A 21,950-nucleotide genomic window follows, 5' to 3' on the forward strand; every position below is an offset into this window, starting at 1 on the left:
TTTCTACTTCTGTTTTTAGAAAAACTGGCCTATCTAAATCTGTTCATTACTTGGAATCACAATGGCATAAAGAGGTTTTGTTTTTGGTTAGCAAGTGAGTTTTCCCAGATTGGTCAGATAATGATGACGACCTATTTTCTGCACTGCCTACCCTTCCTAACTTGGAAGTGCCTGAGTGTCTCTTATGCATGAAATAGTGAAAGGCCAGGTCTGGCATATATCTTGGGCTTTTGGGGTCTTCCTGACCAGACCATCTATTCTTCAGGCACCCCAAGAGTGCAATTATGGTTATCTGGTCACATGATGCTCTCAAAATACCTTGGCACAAGTGGGGAAGCAATTCTTTGACAGCCCAGAGAACTTCCTCTAATGTGTGAAAGTCATTTTCCCCAAACAAATAGCCCTGAGGCCACCATGGAGGGAAGAGGAAAATGTGTTCTGAAAATCACACACAAATGCAACTGCTGGGTAGGTGGGACAGACTTTAGGGCGCCCACCCTTGTAGTCCGCACAGACTTTCCTCCTGGGCTGAGGAGAGCTTCTACTTTGAATTCTGATGAGTTTGGAACTTTAATCTGCCTCTTTTGGACATCACTGCTTGGGTCCTCCTGGCATACCATTAAAACAACACTCACATGTGCAGAGAGGGTGGAGAAGGCTAGCAGAAGGAGAAGAGAAACTCAGATTCATCAGTTTGCTAGTATCAGGACAGAAACCGAATAAAATCAGTCCTGAAAGTAAAATTCAAAGTTAACTGGGAACTTTACTATGGATTATTGCTATTATAATGGGATAAATCAGAGTTGATTACTCTTTGAATGTTTAACAATTGAAACATGCACCTTCTGATAAAAGCCTTTTAGTTACTTATTAGCTTTTCTATGGAATTTAAGTAATTATTCCATTTCTAGGATGACTTGGCATAAAGTGAACAGCCTAGAGGATTTTAATGTCTCGTCTAAGGAATAGGTGCTTTGTTTAAAATTACCCTGGAAGTTATTCTCAAGATAATCCACGTGACTTCTACAAGCAGCTGCTGGCTGTCAGCAATACAATTCTAGATTGTACGTTTTAAATTTCTGCGGCTCTATATTAAGGTTAACCATATTACAATGAATACGTCCTTAAATGAGACATTTCAAACTTTTCCTAGTAATGTACAAAATATTAATATAAAATTGAGCACTGTCTTGGGGATTAACAATGACAGAATTTGGTCTGTGTTGGTTTTATAGAGTGAGCTCACAGTTTCTACACAGCAACTCTCCAGGGCATTTTAAACCAAAATGCCAATTTCAAATGGAAGGACTGAGATAGTCTTACGTAAAAATTTTCTGTTTAAAAAGAGTGACTTTGGTGATCATCTAGCTGAGAAAATTTATCGATATAAGTGCCCTCTGAGTTACAGACTCAAGCAGCCTGATTTCATCAGATCTCTGGCCACTCTGTTATTTGGAGAGCAGACCTGCCTAGACCAGGGCCGTTCTCAGTTAGAACGGGTATTAGGCTGCCTTATGGGTTGCAATTTTGCAAATTATAGCCTCAATTTTGAGAATGACACTTCGTGATAGTTAATGTTGTTAGGGCCTTCTTGTCAAAAGCTCTCTGGGGGATCATTTAAATAGAGCTCTCCACTAATTCTCCTGGAATAGAAGAAACAAATGCGAAAAGCTCCAGGATCTAATGACCCAGGCCTGCCTTACAGGGAGCCTCCCAGGATCTCTGCTCTTTAGCTGTCCTTATCGCATGTTACATGTTCACAAGCCTACAAGTGGAATCATGCCTTTGGGTTAAGGTACTGTCTCCAGGAAGCTCCTGTAAACTTCAGAAACAATTTTCAGGAAATATTACCAGGAGAGGGATGAGAATGGGCACATTACAATAAGGATGGGAAAGAGAGGCCTGAATAGTGGTTTCTGCAGTTAGTCTGCAGACCACTGGCTGGCTATATGTGAATCACCCAGGGGAGCTTGTTAAAACTAGGTTTCTAACATTCACCCCTTGAGATGCCAGTAGGCCTTGGGTGGGGCTTGTATACATGTATTTTTAATGATCATCAGGTAATTCTGATGCTCTCCAGGGTTTAACACCAGGGGACCAGAAAGTGGGAATCTGCTGGGAAGACGTTCGTGAAATTTAGCTGGGGGTGGGGAACTGGGCAGCTCTCAGGCAGCATGGAGGAATGCTGGGAGAGGGGAGGTTTCTCCGTGGGGAGTGGGATTAAGTATTGATGAGGGCAGCCCTGCCTCCCTTTGTTAGGTGTCCTCTGCTTCCCAAGGTTGGCAGAGCATCTAACAACATCAGCAATGCTTCATTTCTCTGAATGATTGGTGCTCGGCTAACATGCAACAGAGTTCCTTGAATGGAAAGATGAATGGATGAGGTTGTTCTTGTAAGAGAGCTTCAGAGTAAATAATCTTTGTCCCTTTCACAGTTTCACATGGCAACCAGTGCCAATTGTTGGTATAGATGCATGCCACAGAACTAAGGACTTAAGAGTAAGCAGAGGTTGGCAAACTTTTTCTATAAGAGGCCAGATAGTTAAGTATTCTAGGCTTTGTGGATCATACAGATCACTCTCACATGTTCTTTGTTTTCACAATTCTTTTAAAATGTAAAAAACCATTCTCAGCTGGTAGGTAGTACAAAAACAGGCTGCTGGTTGGATTTGGCCTGTAGGCTATATATAGTTTGCTGACACTTGGAGTGTTCATTTGTCAATAACAGCATCACTACACTGCAACTACACATTAAAAGTCCAGATTCCTATAAATCTACATTTAATAGCTGTTGGGAAGGAGCAGAGTAGTGAACCTGAGGCCATCTTATTATATCAGGTATTGGTCGGTAACATGGGTTCTTAGGGAGTGAGAGGTCTTAGAATGAAACAGTGCTTTTCAACTACAAGAAAGATTCAGGGGCTGGGGAGCACTGTGACAGAGCTGCATCCGGCAGTGAGAGAATTGCATGGCTCAGTGGCCAGGTCTAGTCCTCCAAAGACCTGCCCTCCAGCAGGATTCTGGAGAAGCAGCTCACAAGGTGCTCTTCGGGTCTTCTCTAAGAGCAGTCTCTGTAGAGGTTGCAGAACCTCTGAGGTACAGCTCAGGCACCAGAATGTCTGTTGGCAAAAGAATCTCTTACTAAACACTGCAGCCTTACCTGGAATTTGGGAACGACACTGTCCCAGCCTAGGTGGGATTCTACCCCAGGAAAAATGATCCAGGACAGCCCACACAGGTTAGGACACTTGGTCTTATTTGGATTCTTTATTATATTCATGTTCCTTCTGTATAAATTACTCATGTCACATATTTGGAGGCTTTGGGTTCTAGGATAATAGTATCTAATACTGTATTATTTAGACCTTGTCTAATCCTAGATAGGATTAGGAAGGGCTTCTATGGATAGTGTTTTCTTTCCCTTAAGACTAAAAACTAGAATTAACTTTCTCCCAGCAGACACAGCAGCCTGCTAGAGATGGTGCCAATTTGACCTGTTGTCAGATTAGGAGTCTCCTGACAGCATTCACGGAGATGTGGAGATGCTAACTACCATTCAATATGGACAGTTTCAGACACATCACTAATGTTTTATGTTGTAGTAGTTCTTATTTTGAGGAAGAGACTAAATAAAAAGGCTCTTCGGAGGATTTCTTTAGAGTATCCAGGAAAGACAGGTTCTTTATTTTTCTAACCATGTCTTCAGTGTCACACTTCTACTGGTTTCTATTGCTACAAGTCAGTGATGTTATCCGCTCCAACAGGATGACAGGAATGGGCATAGTGTGACATCACTGTATATGCTTACTCCTTTCCTGGGCAAGGGATGTGATGGTCTTCCTACCTGCTGTAGGATTAGATATAATCATTCCTAAACAATGCCTTAAAGATATTGCCAAAGCTTCATTTGACACTCAGACTGACAACAGTCTTATGAATCTACTTGTGGTAAATACTTTCATCACTCTCTTGAGGAGAGCTTTCCTTCAAAAGTCATGTCTCTGTGTGTTTGCTGTTTGTATGAGATGTGTCCAGCAGAGCTGAAAAGAAAAGCTTTCTGCCTTTCTGATTCTCTGTAGCTTGGGATAAGCACTACGCATTTTCTTTTCAATGGGAGTAGCTGATCTACCTCATATAAATCCATCCCTGTATCTATATATACCTAGGGCTTGTTACGGTTTTCTAAACATTCCAACATGTCCTTAGTTTTCTCTGATCTTAATGAACACCCAAAGTAATACACAGTTTTCTAGGCTGAGCTGGCAGCTTCTCTAATGTCTGGTCAGTCATCCCAAAATGTGAGGCTGATGAAGGATTAATAATGTACATGACATCCCACCCGAGTATTGCAACATTCCATGAAACAAATGAAGATGGAAACAAAGCAGGCAAAAAGCAGACAGGACACACAAAAGCAGGAACTTACACCCAACTATCTTCATCTCTGCACCAGAAAGAAAGGGGCGAGAATGAGGGGACAGCACAGAGAGAAACAAGAACAATTAAGACAAACAGGAAAAGAGAAAATAACCTCACTTGCAGGTTGGTGATGAAGCATGCACTTTTTATCAGGGGTCAAAACAAAGGACAGAGTGTATTTCTGAGCACAAGGGCAAGAGTCAGGGGGCTCCCTAGAGGGATGCCATGCCTGCATAGCTTGCTGCCTTCTAACCGGTAAGGTCAGGGCAACACAGAGAGGAACCCAGGGAGGAGCTTGTGCCAGGTCTGACTCAGGGAGGAGCAAAGCATCCCTAAAGCAGACTACTCTGTAGGACCCAGTTCTCAAAGAGGGTCCTAAACCAGCAGCATCACCATCACTCGAAAGCTTGTGAGGAATGCGACTTCCTGGGTCCCACCCCAATCCTGCTGTATCAGAAACCCTTGGGGTGGGCTCAGCGATCTGTGTTTTTCCAAGCCTTGCTGGTGATTCTGACACTGAAACTAGAGAACTACTGCTTTAGGAAACACTTAGTCATCAGCTAGAACACAATCAAGGGCAGGTTTCTTCTGACAAGACAGAAGCTCATTTAACTAATATGAAAACTTGGCCCATATCACCCACAGTTAATGACATCTTGAAAATTCAAGACTTAGAAAACAAGTTAAAATGTTGTATTTCCCACAAAGCCATGGCAGTGCTCTGTATTTCCACCAACTCCAGGAAACAGACTTTCCAGGAAAGCTAAGAATTAGAGAACTACATAGAAGCTGGTGGCACATCTCTATGGGCTTAGATGTGGTCTGGAGAAGGGTACAGTCTGTTCCTGAGCAAGAGGTTTTAGATCATTCCTTTCAGTTTACAGTCTTCTGGCTGACCGTTTTCTTTAAAGTTTTATTTTGGCTAATTCTGATACATTAGTCACAGAAAACAAAGTTAACTTCAACTTGTTCACCTGAAATGCCTTTCCTGCTCCAGTATTTCCTGCCCATTTTCTTGAAAAAAATCTAAGAAAGGAGTAAAAGTGTACTATGGAGTTATTAGCTTTTGTACTAAACTGAGTCTGGAGGAAAGGAGGAAGTACCCACAGAAATATTGTGATAAATCAACAAAACATTGTTAAGTGCTCAGTTTCAAAATTAGGCTTAAATTTTCTTATCTATTTATTCTTCTGTAATCTAGGATGGCATTTCCTGGATTGATGTGCCTTCTCTTGGACCTCCCAGACCACCAGCAACGGTGCCTTGCCTCTTGCTCACTACCGTGGGTCATGAGCACAGCTGGATGGCCATGGAGTCAGGGCTCAGCTGTGGCAAAGAGCAGTACATCTCCCGTTCACAGCAGTCACGTGGTGTGTACATACACGCTCACGGAAAGCAGTGGGGAGACCACTGGAAGGACCTTTCTCAAAATGGTAAGTTAGATGCCGGGGCGGTTAAAGCCTGTCTGAACTCTGTAACTGTACAGAGTTACAGACAAGGACCTATCTGGGTCATTTAACAAAAAAGACCTCCCCAAATGAGTGTCTGATGGTTTCTGCCAAATGCTGGTAGTTTTAAAATAAGAATCACAGTATATGAATAATTCTAATTTTTCCATTTACTCTAATTTCTCAGACTTAAGTGTTGACATGCTCACAGTTACTGACATAATTTATTTCCTTGTTCATTTCCCATATGTCTGTGTGTCAAAAAGTTGCAACTACTTGTAATGTGGTCATGCCAGCACTGTAAGGGCTGAGGGACCACTGCAGCCCAGGTACAATATTCCCACAGGTAAAGAGTGGGCCAGCTGTAGGTGGAGGCGCAACCTTACCAAGGGACTTCCTGCCACAGGCAGGTTCCCAAGACAGGTTGACCACAGTGTAAAACACTGCTGCACACTTTTCCCACTGCTCCAGCAGGACCTGCAGGGCCAGCCCTATCACCTTGCCCAAGGGTGGCAAACCCAGTCTGATGGTATCTTGGGGTGCATTAAGGGTGCTGTCAATTATTAGCATACAATCCTGAGAGTGACCATCTGTTCAAAAAGTTCTTTCCTCAGGGGGAGAAAGAGTAAAAGAGGGACAGATGCATCAAGAACTGCTTCCTGCCTGTGAATCAATCTTCACTTTCAGCTCCAGCACTCAGTACCTCAAGGGCAGACAACGCAGCAGGTGGTACACTCACAGCTCCAGCCTGCACATTCCAGGACTGCCCGTGTTGCAGCCTTGTGGGACAAAGGGAGGGAAAACCCCGTTAACCTGTTTGCCTCACCAATGCCTGATACTGCTGATTTCCACAGTCATGTCTAACATACCCAAAAGTCCTTTATAAGCCTGTGTGCCAATGATAAAAAGAGATGCAGAGTGCTCCACAGAAAGATCTCTTTCCATAGATGAGGTCTGAATACTGTAACTCTTGAAATTAAAGTTTGCTTTACAAATCTTACTTGTTCTTTTCTAGTCTTTGCTCACTTTGTTTTGATTCTATGACTCTGTGAAGGCCAACAGGAAGGAAATGCCCGAATCTTAGACAAATACCTTCTTAAAAGAAAGAAAAGACTTTAAGTACATTTTTTAAAGAATGTATGACTCCACATCATGAGCCTGGATATCTAATTTTAAAAAGATCACAAGGTCAATTTTGGTAACCACTGATTCTCTCTTCAATGACACATTACCAAGAAGCCAAGGACTATGCCTGGGCTCATCTTTTTCTGATTACCAGGGCAATAGAGGGCTAAGGAATGCTGTCAGGACAGGATGGGAGAAACACCCTGTGGAGGACATCAATCCTACAACAGCCAGATGGGGGCCTTTCATAAGCATGAAGTCTCCTTAACATTTAAAGATAAATATGGAATTGACCGAATGGCCCAGGATTCTTATCCAAAAGTCCCTCCTGTGTGCATGAGCAGGAGATGAAAGCTGTTCACAGCAGCTTGCTCTGCTTTCACAGTGTCTATGGAGAGAGAATGAAGGCAGCAGAGAACAAGTCTGGGCATAATGTGGGCAGTTAGAAGGCAGCCAGTGTTATAATCCATTATATGGGCCTTCCCTACGCTCAGGTCATACTCCTCTCTGGGTACATGCTGGCGAATATTTCCAACAAGAGGATTTTAGAGCACCATGAAGCCAAGTAGGTGATATTTAGACTGGTCACAATCAGTTAGTTCAGTCTAGTCTGGCTTGACCCTTTTAAATAATGGCAAACAAACTTATAGTGGAACATTAAAACTCAAGGGAAGGGGTAGGTCTACTCCTTCTGTAATCCATCCAGACAACCAGCTATTGGCCTGGTCTGCTTTCCCCCTCCTTGTTCACATCTTCTGTGGTTATGAGACCACCTGCCATCCACCTGAGCCATGTCTCTACTGTTCCCTCACTCCCTACAGCCCCTTTGGCTCCGATGGCCTGTTTGGATACACTTCTCCAGCTTCGCCTGTATCTGCCTGACTAGGAAGCATGAACTAGGGACTGATCTGCTGGAACCACACTTGAGGGTCAATGCATTCCCACTCTCTTCCCTTGCTCCCCATCAGGCATTAGATGAAGGGGGTTAAATAATTCCTGAGAAACCGGCCAGGTAGTACTATTCACAGTGCCCAATTTGTACCATTCTGCCTGATCCATTTTCCTAATATATAATTTTTTTTTCATTACAATGCATTTTTCTGATAGAAATGTTATCTGCTATTCCTACATGAATTGGGATTCATTGATACTACAGGCACTATTTTCCTTAAAGAGGAAGTTATTGTGAGGGGATTCTTTTCTAAGAAATGTAATAAAAGAGAAGAGTGTAAAAAGCATCCCCATGAGAAGTTCTGTGTTGAATCCTACCATCTAGTCTTCATAGGAGACAACGAAGCCCAGCTGCTGGACTGTCATGTTGCACTGGTGAATATACGTATATGGGGGCTTCTGGAAAAGAACAAATGCCACAAGAGCCAAAGGAGCCACTGGCTGCAGACCGCAGCCAGCAACCTGACTTCGGCTGTAGAGGCTTTTAATGGCTGCAGGGCTCCTCCACCGCACACGTCACCACCCGCTCCACCATAAGAGAAGCACTGGACTCCATCCTCAAACCCTTCTCCCATCCCAGCCCCAAGAAGTTCTGCCTACCTGGCATGATGACATCAGGAAATCCCAATTTTCTTGTAATTGCCAGTCCCCTATTAAATATCATAGGATTTTCTCTCCTAATCTGTTCCATGTCTCCACGAAGAAGCTGCAGAGAAATGATAAGACCTGCAAAAACAAAAGCAGTATCTTACTCAGAACCACACTTCCACTCTGTACTGTAGTACATACAAAGAATCACAGTTTTTTCAGAGGAAAACGTGCAAAATCCAGCATTTTTCTTGAGAAAAATTTTGATATAGAAAGTGGTAGCTAGAATGGAGACAGTAACCAATAGAGTTATAGAATAAGAATGGCCTGGGAATGGAGAGGGGAGAGGGGACAGAGAAGCAGAGAAAGAGAGAAGTCAGACAGAAGAGTCGCAGACACTGATCTAGCAGATCCAAGTATTCTAGTAACTAGGAGCATGTACTCTCACTGCTGGGTCAGGGGAGGAAATACAGTTCTACTGCAGCCAGATAGAACCTCAGGATGATCTCACTGCTTCAGCTAAATGTATCTCCCCAAGAAATCCTGGGCTTATGCCCATGAAGTCCCAGGTGTCAGTAACACCAGGGTCACAGTGCCCTGAAAAGCAGACATATGGTATTCCAGTTGGCATTCTGGTTAGATAATCTGTGTTTGGGATTTGGTCACCCTAAAGTAATTTTTATAACCTAATCACTTGATGGACTCAATTATATTTAGTTTATGAACCTGAAAGGCTGGGGGCCAGAACCCAGACCACAATGATTTCTGCAGAAGAAAGCAGTTTGGGAGGTCCTCATCCCTACACCACAACCTCAGCTCATTTATCTGCAGTATCTTTACACAGCTATCATTAAAATCATATCCTCTGAGTGAACAGGAATCCACTGACCTAGGAGATGGCCTAGCTTGGAGCAGATAGCTAAGGATGAGACATTTTCCAGAATTTGAGATGGCAGTTGGAAGGCAAAGGAAAAAAAAATCCATGAGGGCACTCTTACCATTCTGCATTGGCAAGGATTTATTCAAATACTCACAGACTACCTTCCATCACCTTATTTTCTGAGCAACCAAATTGGCCTAGACATGCCAAGTGCAATTTGTGAGGATGTAGACTGAAGGGGCAAGAAGTCATATGTAGCTTCTGAGCTACTCAAAGAGAACCTGAGGGTGGGAAGGGATAGACTGGGATTTCAAAATGTAGAATAGATAAACAAGATTATACTGTATAGCACAGGGAAATATATACAAGATCTTGTGGTAGCTCACAGCAAAAAAAATGTGACAGTGAATATATATATATGTTCATGTATAACTGAAAAATTGTGCTCTACACTGGAATTTGACACAACATTATAAAATTATTATAAATCAATAAAAAATGTTAAAAAAAAAAAAAAAAAAAGAGAGAACCTGAGTAGCTGCTCTCCGGCTCCAAACGTGACCAATAAGAGGGCTTCAGTTTATGCAAGAGAGCAAGTGAAAAGGCACATGAAACATGAAAGAAACCACCAATGAAGGCTATAAAAACTCCATTCCTTGGATTAAGAGATACAAACTACTATGTATAAAATAAATAAGCAACAAGGATATATTGTACAGCACAGGAAAGTACAATCATTATCTTGTAATAACTTTAAATGGCATATAATCTATAAAAATACTGAATCACATGTTGTATACCTGAAACTAATACTGTAAATCAACTATACTTCAACACTTCAATTAAAAAAAAAAAAAAAGAAAATGGAGAAAAAAAACTCCATCTCCTTTTGAAGGGGTTGGGATCCTGGAACTTCTGGATCTCTTTTTTGGTTCTGAAACCCTGGGTGATTAAGGCACATGCCAAATAATGCTAAGGCATGGTTCTCAGGACCAAAGAGCCTCCATGAATAACACAGAAAAGTGACCCACTCACCTACCAAGTACACAACCATCCCTCAGCAACACTTGGTGTTCTGCCACCAACCATCCAGCCCTCAAGTCAAAGAGCGTGAAAGCAACTAAGTCTATGCAATTTCTCTGTTAATCTGATCCCTGACACAAGAAAACTGTTTTCTTACTGAATTTCATCTCAAGTTAGAGACTATTCCATAAGAAAGTAACTGGATAAACTGAAACCTATATGGAACATTGGAGGGTCAGCAACCTGGCCCCAGTTCCTCTTTATCCCCATCCCTTGTGGAAGAGCTGGATGAGAGTTAATAATGTAAATTAATTTTAGCCCAAGATACATAAATAAAGCTGTGCTTAAAAGCCATTAAAAAATATACAGGAAACCAATGCATCAACTGTTTTATTTGCTAAAAGTTGGATTTGTGGCTACATATCTAAGAGGCCAACAATGGAAATGAAGAGCCACACATATCAAAGCTGCACCTAAGAGATCTGTTTACTGCTGGATGACGCATTTACTCTCAGCACTCAAAACCGATATCGCAATTCCTTCTGCATTTTTGTATGATTTGACTTGAGGGGAAAACACTACTGACTTCTGAAACAGAATTGCCAAGGCAATAAGCTGGCCATGACGCTTAACTCAGAAGGGAGAGAGTTTATAGCAAAAAGAATTAATATTTTTAATAAAGATGTATCTTTAATTAAGGCGACTAATAAAGACCAGAACTATCCTTGAACAATCTATGAAATTCTCTGACACAAAGACCCCAGAGTCCAGCAGTGGAAAACCCACGTTCAGAAGCTTGACAATAGAGTGGAAATGCCAGTGGCCTGGAGTATGGAAACCTGGGCTCCTGGTTCAGCCACTAAATCATTTCCTTGAGCTTCAATTTCTTCTTTTAATGTGGGAGTTGAAACACATAATTTCCAAGATCTTAACAAGCTTCCAAGCTAAGCCTTGCCAAGAAGCAGTGAGATACACGCTTCAAAGAAAAGCAGCCTATTTCTCCTTCTGGGTATCCCACAAACACGTGGAGACCTCCACTCACTAGGGCCGTCCTAACTGAGGCTCTCTGAAGCCTGTGGTGCCCCCAGCACAAAGGGAAGTGCTTTTCTAGCTGCTTAAATGGGCAGTATCTGTCAGTTCTGGACAAAAATCACACACACTGAAGACAGCATGGTCCCTTGCTCACTCTGGGGAGTAAGACAAAATTCGACATCTGAATCTGGTGAGGTGATGGTAGAAACTGCTCTTTCAGTTATTTCTTTTAATGTATTATTACCACCATCTCTCATTTAAAATGTTCTCCATGTTTTAATTACATCACGTTCCAAGAACTTGTAGCCAAGAGTAGCTCTTCATAAACCGAATTAAGTAAATAAAGCAAAGAACACTATAAATACTGGTATGAACAGTTTTCCAAATTGCTAGTAACTTTTCTATATTTTAAAAACAAGATTTGCCCCTTGGTTTAGCCTAATTTTAGGTGAAAGATATGGACTCCCTTCCCTCTTCCAGCCACTGCATGTACTTCCTTCGCATCCAGGCACAGACATAAGAGAAAACAGTCACTTAGAAACAAGGAGAGAGGCCCATGCAGCAGAGTTTGAGAATTCAAGGACTTCCAGCTGAGGGTCTCAAACTTTGTAGCCTCTAGTTTGGGGCTGCTCTGAGGACACTCTTAGTTGAGTATCTCCTGATCCTGATAGAGAAAAAAAGTTTTTCTCAACAACTTTGGGAACTGTCATGCCTTGTAGTGACTTTATGTTGTCATTTAAGACCAATGTTTTATTTACAATAGGTCTGTGGAAGTTAAAACAAAGAAGATTACATAAAAGAGGTTATGAAATAATTTAGAGATTAAAAACTATCAGGAGAAACATAGTTCTATGTAAATTTGATAGCTATCTTAAAGGGTATATAAAAGTTCATAGGCTTTTATTTTTATTTATTATATACGTATTTTTATTGAGGTATAGCTGATGTACAATATTATGTAAGTTTTAGGTGTACAATATAGTGATTCACAACTTTTAAAGGTTATATTCCATTTAGTTATTATAAAATATTGACTACATTCCCTGTGAACTATCCTTGCAGCTTATTGATTTTATACATAGTAGTTTGTACCTCTTAATCTCATGCCCCTATCTTGTCCCTCCCTGCTTCCCTCTTCCCACTGGTAACCACTAGTTTGTTCTCTATATCTGAGTCTTTCTTTTTTGTCATGTTCACTAGTTTGTTTTACTTCTTACATTCCACATGTAAGTGATATCATACAATATTTGTCTTTCTTTAACTTATGTCACTTAGCATAATACCCTCCAACTCTATCTGTGTTGTTGCAAATGGCAAAATTTCATTCTTTTTTTATGGCTGAGTAATATTTCATTGAATTTATACCACATCTTCTTTATCCATTCATCTGCTGATGGGCACCTAGGCTGCTTTCATAATGTGGCACTTATAAATAATGTTGCCATGAACAGTAGGGTGCACGTATCTTTTTTAATTAGTGCTTTTTTTTTGGATATATACCCAGGAGTCGAATTGCTGGATCATATGGTAGTTTTATTTTTAGTTTTTTTGAGAATCCTCCATACTGTTTTCCACAGTGGCTGCACCAATTTACATTCCCACCAATAGTGTATGAGGGTTCCCTTTCCTTCACATCCTCACCAACACTCGTTATTCGTGTCCTTTTTGATGACAGATATTCTGACAGTATGAGGTGGTATTTCACTGTGGTTTTAATTTGCATTTCTCTGATGATTGATGATGTTGGGCATCTTTTCATGTACCTGTTGATCACCTGTATGTCTTCTTTGGAAAAATATCTATTTAGGTCTCATAGGCTTTTAAATAGTGCTTCTAATTTAATTAAGCAATTAATGTTCAGTTTAGAATTAATTCTAATACATAGAACTACACCAAAATTTAGACAGACATTAAACAGTTTTAAAAGAAAAGGAGGGAAAAAGAAAAGGAGAAGCTGAGCTAAGATGAAAGCTGCTTTGAAATAAAGATTTCCTATTTTAGTTTCAGAATGATGGATACTGGCAGACTAATCACTGATTCTCATTAGTGTCAGGCTTTCTTGATGATGCTAACACTGAACAAGAATAGAAAAAGTGATATTGTGTCTTTGAGGGTGGGGCTGGTTATGTGATCTTTGTTCAGAAAAACACAGACTTCACAATGTGACAAACCCTGCAACACCTCCTTTCGCTCTGAATTCAACCAGGAACTCAAGTTACCTTTCAAAGCAAATGGAATCCACAGTAGAAAGAAAAGAAAATGTACCTTGGTCAGAAGTAACTGGGGAAGGTCTCAAATTATCACAAAAAGAAATAGAAGTTGCTTGGGCAGGAGAATAAATGTCTGTAGGGAACTGAACTTTACATATGGCAACAGATCAGCACAAATCAACTGAGGTGTGTATGATCAGTGACTGCAAATGCAACACACAGTCTTCTAGCTGGAGAAGTACATTACCGTGACTGGCACTGGGGGCAGAGTACTTGGCACTGGACTTGCGGATGATATTCTCGTGGATCTGGGACCACTCACTCTCGTTGTTGCACCTGCAACAGAAGGACAGGCGTCATACACATCTGGTCTGACATTCAATGTGTAACACAAAGTCTGAAGGGAAACTAAAGTGTATATTCAGTATATTTTACTAAATTAGACAAGGCTCATTTTCTGTTAAGGCACACAGAAGATTCACATTTGGGGAAAGAGTAGAAACTCTAAAATGAATCTCTGCAAATGTTCTTAAGTGGCAAAAATAGCACTAAAGTAGCACTCTCCCTTGTGATAAGATTTTTCTTTTTCAGTCCCTTACACACACACATACAACTAGGCACTAGAGGAAAGTTCCTGATGGAGAAAAAAATAGTTCCTCTCGACAAGTACTGCTGCTTAGAAACTTCCATGCCTTGCATTGGCTTTATACTGTCATTCAACTGTCATTATAATGTCCCCAAAGAAAATCCTGCTAAGCTCAGAGCAATATGGATATTTGCTTGTGGCTGTATTTCAGCCAGACCAAGATAAAAAGAAAAGTTTGGGAGAGTAGTGAATTTGGTTCATTGTGAAATCCTCTGTAGTCAGAAGAAGGCTTAGCAGAGAAGGCTGGATGACTAAATACGTAACACTAAAGTTCTTTCCTAGGGACTTTGGGATTAGAACAAAAGAGAGAATGGAGGAACAACACTGCACCTCTGTTAATTTCTGACATTTAGAGTCCTCTCCTCTAAAGGACAATTCCAAGAACACTGCAGCCACACAACCCCTTGGTAGACCTTAGGAACAGAGACTAGGAAATAATTCCTTATCCTAATGTAGACCCCTTGATGAAACTGCAATGAGATAAGGGTCATTTCCTGAAAATTCCATGTGACACCATGAGTCTCCATAGCCTTGGCCCTTCCCCACTTCCCCTGTTGGATAAAGAGGACTCACTGACCCTAGAAAACAGAACCCATGCACAAAGAAAAACCCACAGGATCTCTCCATGGTTACTAGAAGTATGCAGTCCAGCACAGCCACTTCCAAGGAGGAATCCCAGCAGGAGTTATATCACATACCATCCAGCAGTGTGAAGCACAACAGGTTTCTAAATAAAATGGTTTGTGTAGAGGCCATTCAGAGATAAAGGAGGTTGGTCACTAGATTAATTTTGTTATTCAATCAGTGGCTCTTCAGACTCCACAGTCAGTATAGATAAGCCTCATTTACTCAGAGATGTTATCACTGTCAAAGACAAGCTCTCACAGTCCAGAGCTTTGAGGAACATTTCTGCTTGCAAAATTCCTTCCAAGCAAAGGAGGGTAGAGAGTGTTCTTTAAAATGATCATTTGTGATTTAGCAACTCAGTTGGAAACCAAAAGTGAGAGGTGCTGGCAGCTGCACATCCAGCCCTTCCTGTCTGACATGCACACTGTCTCATCTCCTCCAACCAGTCAATGCATCAGAGAAGTGCCTGCTAGTGAGGAGTCAAAGACTTGTCTTGCTGTCAGACTTTTGTCACTTTCTAGGTTTACAAAATCAGTAGTTACCATGTTTAACAGAAATCTGACTACAGTTTGTCATAAATAGCATACTCCCTCCTCACATTAAAAGAAGAGTCTTGACTAATGCACAGGTATAATGAACACAGACAATAGTATTGTACTATAGTGGTGCAATGTGATAAATATTGCCTGATTGGCAATTATATTGCAATATATAAATATATCAAAGTAACACGCTGCTCCATCTCAAATCCTTATAAACAAACAAACAGAAATAAATAACAGAAGAATCTTGAAAATTAACTCCTTCCTTCCAATAGGGGTATAATTTTTAGTATTTCTCCAATAAAACACTCACTGTTTCTTTGGCAGTATAATGCAGCTGGTGCTTTATTAACCACATCAACAGTGACAACATGCATTATTTCACCGACATGTACCCTTCCACCCAACACACACAATTCAGATGCCAGACACATGATGGCTTGTCCCTGGTGCGCCTCTCCTTCTGCACACCCCTTAACTACCAGTGGTCTTCACAGATCTGCCTTCAGCCTATTTCCTTCTTATCTTTTAAGCTTTCTGGGCAATCTCACCTGCTCCCATAGTTTCAACCACCACCAAAAGCTGCCAAGCCCCGAAGCAGTATCTCCAGTCAAGAATCACCCCTAAGCTCCCGACCTGCATGGCCACACAAGAGTTTGTCATTTCTTCCCCATCTGTCTGCTCCCAGAGTCTCCCTCTCACTGAGTGGGACCTGCTAGTTCACTAAACCAGAACTCTTCCAGCTGTCATCATGTCCTGTAGATTTTGCTATCTTAAAATCTATTACATCTGACCTCTCCTCTTCATGGTCTTGGTCCAGCCATTATCACCTCTCTTTTGGACCAGAGTAATCATCACCTACCTCCACACTGGCTTTTCAATTATTTCCCTTTCCAGAATGCAAGGGAGCTACTCAAATCATCTGAAACTGAGTGGATGTAGTATTATCAGCATATTTTAACCAATCACTAGGATATTTTGTAAGGACAAATTATAAATGTAAGCATTTATTAACCAAATGAGTTGTGATTATAATGAGGCATGATGATGTTATATTCAATCAAATTAATATTTAGAGCATGATTACTGATTTTGATAGTTTTTCCTCAATCATAAGATGCATGAGGGATTGTCACCTGAAAGAGGTCTGTGTGTCTCTGTGGCACTTTCCCCACAGAGGAGACAACCAGCACAGGCAATGAAGTAGTACTTCAACCACTGCATGTCCAGGGATTTTACTCAATGAATAACATAGAAGGATGAGAGATTTTTGGTTTTCTACATGGGCTCTCTAAACATTCTAAAGCATCAGAGCAGGTGTGCAGGTTCTGCTCAACAAAGAGGGTTCAGAATACTCTTCTCATTTACTCATGTGCTAGAGCACAGGTTACTGTGCCCCATTTCCCTACTACCTCCTTATCTTCTTGATTTCTGTGTTTCTTGTAGGTATTCACCCAACTTTCTTCTCATCTTTCTCCAAGGTGGGCAACACAAGAGAGTATTCAAGAAATTTTAAACGGTTATTTGTACGATCTTTAAGTTTGCATTTTTAGAAGAATGCCTACTATAGGCAGGATATGATTGGGGTATTTTCCCATATTTTATTTCACTTAATTCTCATAATTCTGTAAGACAGGAATTATCATGTTCATTTTACACATGAGGAGAGTGCGGTGAAGCTGTAGTCTAAACATAGGTCTGTCTGGTCCCCAAAGCAGGGCCGGGATGGGTGGCCAGAGAGGAAGAAGCTGCAGAGTACTGTGACCCTGAAAGCCTGACTCCTAATCAGGCTGCAGGGTACTTGTCTCCCTGATGTCAGTCAGCATTCCCATTCTGTCTAACTTCACCTAACTGCATGCACGTATTCAGTTTTGACCACAGCTTAAAACTTAATTTAGTGCAAATAATTCATATTAAAATTCTTTTTCCTGGGGCATGACCTGATTTATGTTCCCTTTATTTGACTGAAAGTCCTAATAATCTAGAAAATAGGCAACAATCTACATATTTAGGAACACTACTGATGCTGACAACTGCTTTATGCCATCCTCACTTGTAGTGTAAAAGAAGAGAGAAGCACTGAGAAGGATGAAGAAAAATAGCATACATTTCTATAAAAGTGGCCCAGTTGAACAGAGTCTCTAAGACCAAGTTGACACAGATCAACTAATCTTTCATTCTGGATGGTCTTTCATGGGCCATGAGAAACTAACTGCCTTTTCATTTCTGAAAAATTTATAACTTATACATGTTTATTTTAATACAGTCAATATAAAAGGAAGACAAATAGCATATATATAAATATAATTATAGTGTGTTAGCAGGAATATTTACTTTTACTCCTCTTTCTAGATGGTTAAAGGCTTCCATGAGTAACACTTCTACCTCACCCATCACTTTCCTGGGAGAAGGAGTGACTTCTTTGGCCAGTGCTTCTAGAAGGACCTAACATGAACGTCTCAGTTCTGCCTCTTCCCTCTTTTGGGACCAACCTGTTTTCAGAAAGCACACAATCTCTGCATTGCCAGACTTTAAAAGTCTTTCTAATTCATGGTTAATGTTATTCACAAGTTAGAGTGGGTTGAATAGTAGGCCCTAAAAAGATATGTCCACATCCTAATCCCTGGAACCTGTGAATGTTTCCTTATTTGTAAAAAGTGTCTTTGCAGACGTAATTAAATTGAGGATCTTAAAATGAGATCACCCTGGATTATCTGGGCAAGCCCAGGTTCAGTAACAGATTTAAGATAGACACAAGAAAAGATACAGGCAGGAGAAAGCAGCAATGTGACCACACTAACAGAGACTGGAGTGATGAAGGCCCAAGTCAAGGCATGCTGATGGCCTCCAGAAGCTGGAAGATGCAAAGAACACATTTTAGTCTAAAGCCTCATGAAGGAGTGTTGTCCTGCTGGCATACTGATTTTGGACTTCTGGACTCCAGACTGTGAGAGTAAATTTCTATTGTTTTTAACCACCCAATTTGTGGTAATTTGTCACAGCAGCCATAGGAAATGAATGTGGCTCACATATGTAAACTATGATCTCAAATTTAAGTTTTGTTGCTAATAAAGGTGTCACATTTGTCTATACTGCATATATAATATATCATACACACACACACACACATTATGTACACACACCACAAATTTATACCTGTGTGACTCTACACTGGTACATCCATTTTTAATCTATATTCAATATTCCAATCTTGGAACCGATCTACCGATATCCATTAGCCTCCGTGAACTGCAACAAGTGGCATTTTTATTCTTAGTTTACTAAGCTAAAATTGCTAAATAATTGGGAATGAAAGTTGACGTTTGTCTTGTATCTTTTTTAATATCAGGATGATTGCAAGGTTTTTCCCTTCTGGATGACTAATACGCTAATCGCACTGTGATCAGAGTGTGGCTTGTACTTTGTGGAATTTATGGAAATTTTTTCTATGAATAATTTTTGTAAATGTTCCGTGGGCACTGGAAAAGTTGTATTCTGTTTGTTGGGCAAAATTTTTTTTTAGAGCTGGAAGGACCATACCTAAAGCCTGGTGACTGGGATACTCCAGTCACATTTATTGTCATGGCATCAACAGCACCCCGTTTGATGAGAGCTTCCTGATTTAGATGATAAATTATGCTCACCCTATTTAGAGGTAGGAGAGCAAGTGGCTAAGAGCCGCTTAACAAGGCTGCTCAGGCATGTGCCTCACCACTCTGTGTCCTGTTTCCCCATCTGTAAACAAAAGAGGTAATAACAGCCCACGGTGAATGCTCAATGATGCTGTTATTACCTGTCACACCAACCTTATTCAGATTCTCTCCTAAGTCAGATTTATTTATGTGATTTAGATATTTATCTCCATCCTTAATTTTTGCCTTACCTATCAAGAGGCATATTAAAATCTCTTGCTTTTATTGTTCTTTTATGTTGTATTTCTAATAAACTGGATACAATAATTTCGACTCATTATTACATGCAAAGGTCACAACAATCAGATCTTCACTATAAATTCCACCTTGTATTGGTATAAAGTGCTCTTTCTATCCCTGTGGAGGGGAAAAAGAGCTTTCTGGAACACTGGTGAGTTGGAGGCACAGATGTTGGCAAGGACACCTGGGCTTCTCACTCTGCTTTCTTTCTCCAGCTGAGAAGGTAGGTACGTTAAAAGTAAGTCTGGTCAACACTTCTTTAACTTAAGAACATGAACTCTTAGGTAATTATCTCCAGAATGGGGTGTGGACCTAAATTTAAGGGTAGCAGTGTATTCACCCTCTACTCTGCAGAGACCAAGTATCAGGCACAGGTTCTGCTATGGCTTGTGGGGTTGAGGGAGGGAGTGAGGCTGTGACGTGTTATATCTGTGCCTATCTGGGCCCCTCTGCTTCCCATGAGAACATGTGTTCCTGGAGGATGAAACAGGAAAACAAATTTAACTTTACAGTGTGCATGTATTTTTTTTCCTGTCAATCCCTGATACTTCTTATACAGTATACTCATTTCACACCTTTCATCTTACAGTTTATTTTTCACCATTATTTTGACATTTGTTTTCATTTTGTTTGTATTTAATTATTATACTTAGCCTGTTTATTCTTAATTTTTTGTGTCTTATTATACTTCTAAGTCACTTATTAATATATAGGTGAATTTTGGTTTTTGCCTCTATTTTGGAAATTTTTACCTAATGGGATTTTTTTCATCTCAACTATATTTCTCATTATAACTGATACAGGCTTTCTACTGTCCTTTGTGCTACGCTTTATGATTTTTAAAATGCACTTTTATAGCAGCTTTTGTATTGTATGGTCTATATTCTTACATGCACCTTTGTGATGAATGATTATACCTACTGCATTTATTTATATTAGAGTTTCCTTTAGGACAGAAATGTGAAATGTCTAAATCTTTACTAATAAAAATATCAATGGAGCCTTTAAATCTGATTTGTACCCTTATTAACATTGGTTACTAAAAGGTATAATAACCCAACAGCAATAGAAACTAAATGCTGACCATAAAGAAGAATAGATACTTTAAAAATAACATGTTCTATAAAGCCTGTGATATGACTTCTATTTCTAATACTTTTTGTTATTGCTGTTTTTGAATCATTACAGATTAAATGAAAGATTAATTTTATTTATTGATTTATTTATTGAAGTCTAGTTAGTTTTCAATGTCAATTTCTGGTGTACAGCATAATGTTTCAGTCATACATATACACACATATATTTGTTTTCATATTCTTTTTCATTATAGGTTACTACAAGATATTGAATATAGCTCCCTGTGCTATCCAGTATGAACTTGTTGTGTATCTATTTTATATATACTAGTTAATATTTGCAAATCTTGAATTCCCAATTTATCCCTTACCACCCCTTTTCCCCCTGGTAGCCATAAGATTGTTTCCTAAGTCTGTGAATCTGTTTCTGTTCTGTAGGTAAGTTCATTAGTGTCTTCTTTTTTCATATTCCACATATGAGTGATATCATATGGTATTTTTCTTTCTCTTTCTGGCTTACTTAACTTAGAAGGATGATCTCCAGGTCCATCCATGTTGCTGCACATGGCATTATTTTATTGTTTTTTATGGTCGAGTAGTATTCCATTGTATAAATATACAACTTCTTTATCCTTCTGCAGATGGATATTTAGGTTTCCATGTCTTGGCTATTGTAAATAGTGCTGCTATAAACATTGGGGTGCATGTATCTTTTCGAATTAGAGTTCCCTCTAGATATATGCCCAGGAGTGGGATTGCTGGATCATATGGTAAGTCTATTTTTAGTTTTTTGGAGAATCTCCATACTGTTTTCCACAATGGCTGTACCAAACTACATTCCCACCAACAGTGTAGGATGGTTCCCTTTTCTCCACACCCTCTCCAGCATTGTAAACTTTTTAATGATGGCCATTCTGACTGGTGTGAGGTGATACCTCACTGTAGTTTTAATTTGCATTTCTCTGATAATTAATGACATTGGGCATTTTTTCATGCGCCTACTGGCCATTTGTATGTCTTCATTGGAGAATTGCTTGTTTAGGTCTTCTGACCATTTTGGGATTGGGTTGTTTGTTTTTTTGTTATTAAGTTGTAAGAGTGTTTATATATTTTGGAAATTAAGCCTCTGTAAGTCACATCTTTTGCCAATACTTTCTCCCATTCCGTAGATAGTTGTTTTGTTTTGCTATGGTTTCCTTTGCTGTGCAAAATCTTATAAATTTAATTAGGTCCCATTTGTTTATTTTTGCTTTTATTTCTATTGCCTTGGTAGACTGCCCTAGGAAAACACTGCTAAGATTTCTGTCAGAAAATGTCTTGCCTATGTTTTCTTCTAGAAGGTTTATAGTGTCTGGTCTTACAAGTCTTTAAACAGTTTTGAGTTTATTTTTGTGTATGGTGTGAAGGAGTGTTCTAACCTCATTGATTTACATGTGGTTGTCCAGTTTTCCC

General features: G+C 40.0%; 1 protein-coding gene across 1 annotated transcript in view; it reads right to left on the minus strand.

Moving 5' to 3' along the window:
* DOCK3 (dedicator of cytokinesis 3) overlaps positions 1-21,950 on the minus strand; it is a 299,153-nt gene that overhangs the window by 89,496 nt on the left and 187,707 nt on the right. The window contains exons 13-14 of the mRNA XM_074344805.1: positions 13,923-14,011; positions 8,543-8,668 (exon numbers count right to left, since the gene is read on the minus strand). Of these exons, the coding sequence (XP_074200906.1) occupies positions 8,543-8,668; positions 13,923-14,011 (215 nt within the window). The remainder of the gene's footprint in view (positions 1-8,542; positions 8,669-13,922; positions 14,012-21,950) is intronic.

This window comes from Camelus bactrianus, chromosome 17 (genome assembly GCF_048773025.1).
Source record: "Camelus bactrianus isolate YW-2024 breed Bactrian camel chromosome 17, ASM4877302v1, whole genome shotgun sequence".
NCBI classification, from domain to species: domain Eukaryota; kingdom Metazoa; phylum Chordata; class Mammalia; order Artiodactyla; family Camelidae; genus Camelus; species Camelus bactrianus.